The 5,661-nt window shown below is 35.0% G+C and overlaps 1 protein-coding gene across 1 annotated transcript in view; it reads right to left on the bottom strand.

Moving 5' to 3' along the window:
• Positions 1-1,388: 1,388 nt before the first annotated feature.
• LOC111990743 (G-type lectin S-receptor-like serine/threonine-protein kinase RKS1) overlaps positions 1,389-5,661 on the bottom strand; it is a 22,045-nt gene continuing 17,772 nt past the window's right edge. The window contains exons 3-4 of the mRNA XM_065761200.1: positions 1,664-1,771; positions 1,389-1,548 (exon numbers count right to left, since the gene is read on the bottom strand). Coding sequence (XP_065617272.1) covers positions 1,389-1,548; positions 1,664-1,771 — 268 coding nt within the window. The remainder of the gene's footprint in view (positions 1,549-1,663; positions 1,772-5,661) is intronic.

The raw sequence follows: 5,661 nt of genomic DNA, 5'->3' as shown, positions 1-5,661 counted from the left end.
TGGTTTCATGCTAAGAAGTACGGTAAGATGTAGAAAACATGGAGAACTTACTAGCATAGTCAATTTAGCACCGGGCCTATCGATGAACCTCCGAGTTACCCTGTTGAACCAGCCGAAGTACTCGTGGTGTGGAGACATCTCACCAAGCACTACTTCAAAACGCCGTTGAATGCGATTACCCCAGTGGCCTATATGCACAGCATGTTTTCGCATCCAATCCACACCGACCTTCCCCTTCAAATCAATTTTATGTAGGACTGTATCAATGTAACCAGCCTGGGGAATTTCTTGGATCATCCCAAACTGACGAACGACACGATCCGGCGTATATTTCTCTATTAAGTGGAAACATACAAGCGGCACTGTTGCCGTCCACATGACCCTCCCTGCAACGCACCACGGCGGAAGGTTCTCGAACTCAGCTTCATATGGCTGCTACACCACCTACAACAGCGAACAACACAAGTACACAACACATTAAGCTTTATATTTCAAAATTCACCAAACCTATAAGATTGTTTTTAAATGTGTAAAACAGGGCATTCTCATACTTGGCCTGGCAACATTGAAGCTATTTGCTCGCAATACCTATCCCTAAAGATGTTGGCGGGCCTATTTTTTTTGTTTGGGACCCACAACCACCTACAACAATCAAGAAGAAGAGATCAATATCTACAACTTTCCTACTAAGATAATGTTATGATTAAAACTATAATGTAATCACATTAACAAGTAAGATAATCTTATAGGATTTTACTTAATTAAGGATGGGATTCAAGAGAAACTTACTTTAGGGACAGTGGAGCACGTACAGGAGGACCGTAAGCACCCACTAGCGGGCCACGCTCAACAGCCAGGCACAAATAGGGGAACCTGGCCCATGCCCAATACTGGACGAACAATAAACACCCACCAATTTGACTGGTCTCCCTATCACTTGCCCTGCATAACTCTTGGTACATCCATGCAAGGCAAGCACTTCCCCAACTGTACACTTGTGGGTTGCGAAGGTCTTCCAATAGCTGTACCCACATTAGATGCACCCCATCGCCGGATTTGTTGCCGAATATTGTGTCCCCCAATAGCGATAGGATGTAGCAGCGTGCGTACTTATGCAGCTGATCCTTTTCAGCATTAGGCGGCAATGGTTTAGCAACTTGCTCCAAGAGTCGACTGATGAGAATCCTCTAGCCATTGAGTTGCTTATGCTGGTTTTGATTTACAGGTTGAAACCCAAGGAAGTCCCAGCAAACTTCAGGCCAGATTTTCTGTGTGCTCCCTGTTATAGCGGCACCATCAACAGGAAGCCCGATAAGAACCTCCATGTCTTGCAATGTGATGCTGACCTCACCATGCGGCATGTGGAATGTGTAAGTCTCGGGCCGCCATCACTCCATTAAGGCCGTTATCAGGCCATGGTCAATCTCTCTACCTGGGAGCCAGAGGATTCCCTCCAAACCAAGTGCCTTAATGATGTTAACGACTCGGTCGTCCACCATTGGCTCTCGATTGGAGAACTCTTTACTACGGCTACGGCAGGTAAGGGTTCTTGGATCATGCACAGAACAGAACAATGGATTAATATATGACAGCTGCAGCATGTACATTGTATGAATTAAATTGGTGTACATTAGTTAAAGATTGACTGTTGCGTTTTACCTACCTATTCCAAATAGCTTCAGACCGATGGTTGGCCTGCTGTGACAACACCGAGTTGTCAATGGGACTAGGCTCTGCATGGTTAATCCGTCCAGCATTTGCAGCAGCCATACTGCACTCCAGTGGAAAGCAGTTAGCATGTAATAGATATTGTTCAGAACAAAAACAAAAACAATGTAAGAAAGATTCTAAAAAAATAAATTGTACTCTTGATTATTTATCAGTTCTCTATTAAAGATGATTGTTGCGAAAATAAACCCATTTAGGCAAGATTAAAGAAAAGAGAAGAAATATATAGACACGAGGATTTGCACAATATGCCTACGTCCACATAAATTGACAAAGAAAGTTTCACTATGAAATAAGAAGATTACAATAGTAATACAAGCACTCTCGACCCAAACCCCAATTTAATTCTACTTAACTCTCTCTGAATTGCCGCAGCACTAACTTAAAGTATGTATATATATTAAGTTGCTTGGGGTATTAACATTGCACTAACTTAAGATATCTTTTGCATGAAGACTCATTAACACATAATCTGAAATGAAACATAGTGAGTAACAGTAAGTGTGTGTTATGCAATCAAAAGTGAGTGGTACTATAGTACTGAATCACATGCTTCTTTTGAGATATAACTTGAATGGTCCTATTCCTTCATCTATATTGTGTTATTAATATTCAATTGTCAACATGCAATCACCTAGGTAAACCCAAACTCAATCCTTGATTGCAATTTGTATTTTGGCTTTCTTTTCAATGAGGGAGCTGTCAATTCCATGCGTTTTTAATATGAGAAAGAAAAAAACAAACATCTTTGAATTTTGGGAGCTTCAATGCCAACAACAAAAACAAATAAAAGAAGACGAATTTTAGATGGAAGGGAAGGCAACAATGAGTTAATTGAAAGTAGACCCTGAAAATGATGTGAACAAATACCTACCAGCACTTAGAATTATGCCTTTTTATAATTAGTGAATATGCTAAACTTTGTCAAAGAAAGGAGAAAGAAAAACATTTTACCCTACTTCTCTAGAAAGCCAATTATTTTGAAAGGCGTTGTCATTTTGATGTTGGACAGAAAACAAACGTGAAAATGTGGAAATAAAGTGATATTTCTCTTCAACGTGTTACATGAAGGAATATCATGGTGATGATGTTATAAATTCATGATTTAATCAATAATCATATATACATTAAAGAAAATATTTCAATAAAAAAATGAATAAATAATCAAATAAAAGAACATAAATATTTAAAATTACATGAAAAATACTCATCATATAGGCCATGCTTTTATTAAAAAAAATGAATATAATAGATTATATAATAATTTTAAATAAATAATACACGCTATTTTAAATATATTTAAATATTCAAACTAGACCCCTATGTGTTGTAAGAGCTATCATTAACCAATTGAAAATTTAGAATTATACCCAAAGCAAAGGATTGAATAATGAAGTTATGATTTGTCCCAAATAGATTATTATGAATTGTTGTCTCAACCATAGTTAGTAATCATCAAATTTAAAGACAATAATAAAAGCAATCAAAAGACACACAAGTTTGGTACTAAAATGGAAAATAAATGAATAATCTCTTCAATGGAAAACCAATTTGGGGATCTAACCCGGAAGGAAAATTCACTAAAAAATACAATTACAAATACATATTTACAAAACCTTTGCACAAGACTCTATTTTAACCTCAACAAATGCTCCATTTGACTTTCTATCGCAATGGCCTACAGCTTTGGAATTTTTGTACGGAAACTTTTCCAATCCCTGATTTAACGTTTGTACTAAAACCTTATAACTAAAACATATCACAACCTATTTTACCATCAAACCTACATATAGCCTGTTTACCACTTTCATAACTAAAAAATGAGGCATACATATTAATTTTATACCTAAAACTAATGGATTAAGATAAGCATATTTATGAAATAAAAAATAAATAAATAAAGGATTAAGATGAGAGCAACCCAACCTGATGAAAGGTCCAGAGAAGATGTGGCTGAAAGTTGGTTTGAAATGTGATTGGCTCAACCTGCAAAAGAATAGTGCATGTGATTGGAACAAATCATAAGTTTTCAACAATAAAATTCAAACAGCATTATCAATTAACTGTATTGGACTTTTCTATAAGAAGGGCCAATTTTAAGCAAGCCAATTATACTTTAGTAATAACTTTGTGCATTTAAAAAGTTTGGGGCACCCCATTAGAAGAAAGCTGCTGGATTTGTTTAAGGCAAAAAGGAACCCCTAAAACTTGTCTCTGCCCCCAAAATCATTGACAAAAATCAGTTATGCTGCCTGTGATTGTTTCTAGTACCGTGAAAAACAAAAGTCAGTTTTTTTTTTTCCCAATCCCATAAAAAATTTAGTGGGTGTTTAGTTGCTGAGAAAGCTCAGGAAATGTCAGTAAACCTAAAGGAAAATTGGTGGCTCTTTTAATTTTATTTTGTTTTGTACGTTGATTGCATTTATAGCAAATTAGTGCTTATACTAAATTTTAGTAAAGCATTTTTTTTTTAGAGATTACTAAATCAAAATTCAATCTTGCATGGCTTTGATTGTTTACTTATTTGGTTAGATTAGATTCATAGTTTGCATAATATGTGGTTAACATAAGTGATAATTGCCAAGCTATACACTTAAGAATCACCCACAAGTGCTAAATAGTATCAATTCCAATTAAAAAGGGAAGGAGACCCCTACAATGATAATAGAAATGGGATGTGGTGCATTATTGTGGCACAAAGTGTGAGAGTTGTGATTCTAAGCAAACTGAAAAAGACTGTTGGAGGCAGTTTAGATCATGAGGAATAAAAATCAAAAGATGCAATTCATATGATTTTATATATTCAGGGAAAATATGTTGATATTTTTTTATATTAGATTTTATTCTTTTGTTTTTAAATTCTAATTTTGACTAAGCTATATAACAATAATATGCCGAACATGTGGTTGAGGATTTAGTATGGCTTGAGGAGGAACCTACTTTAATAAGAAAGGCAATGTTTAAAGATGGTCTAGTTACATCAATTAAGTTTCATAGTGGCTATATCAATGGTTTCAGTATGTCTAAAATCATTTTGATTAAAGTCTTATTTTAAATAATGAGATATCACTTTATTAAGAATGTTTATCAGGAATGTCACTACCCTTTTATATCATCACTATAAGTAAAATATTGTATACCCTTATTACGAAATCCATTTAGGTTACACACTTCTCTAATGCAAAGCAGAAACAGTAGTAGTCCAAAGAAGTCATTTGCTGCTCCAAATCATAGATTCAGTTGTATGGTTTGTAAAAGAAAAAACTCATCAAGTAGACCACCATATCTCATATAAGGAACGCAGTAAATATTTAGGCTCAATGTAACTATATGGAATCCACAAAGGATGAAAGAGAAATTATAAATAAAGCAAAGGGTGTCGAAAATGGACAGTTTCTTGTAAAGACATTAAAGTGGAGCTTTAGAATCAATCAATGAGGTCTTCAGTAGTAGCTTGCCTCAAATGTATAGTGGCTATAGATTATTAGTTTGAGCTATGAGGTTCTAGGTTTTGGAATTATGTGAGATTGTGGCTATTAAGCTTTTAGGGTTCTCTTACTGTATGATTCCATATATGTGGATGTTGGGGGCATGGTTCAATTCCCGAATATCCTCTCAATTTTCCTTCTCTTCCCTCTTATCCCTTCAGTCCTAAAATTAGTTGGTCCTGCTGAAATGAAATTATGAATATTTTCTAATCAGAAAAAAAAAAAAATATATATATATATATATATATATATATAGAGCTCCTACTATATATTAGGACATATCCAAGGAAGTTTTTTATTTTTTATTTTTTTATTTCCTTGCTGATAAATGCAATATTGTGCCAAGAGCTTTGTAGCTCAACTGACTTGTTGTTTCAAAGATGTCCCGGGTTCAAATTCACCCTCCCTCAATTGCTGATATTAAAAAAAAAAAAAAAAAAAAAAA

The sequence above is a fragment of the Quercus suber genome, unplaced genomic scaffold, assembly GCF_002906115.3.
Source record: "Quercus suber isolate HL8 unplaced genomic scaffold, Cork oak 2.0 scaffold_401, whole genome shotgun sequence".
NCBI lineage: Eukaryota > Viridiplantae > Streptophyta > Magnoliopsida > Fagales > Fagaceae > Quercus > Quercus suber.
This window is presented reverse-complemented; position numbering and strand designations above follow the sequence as displayed.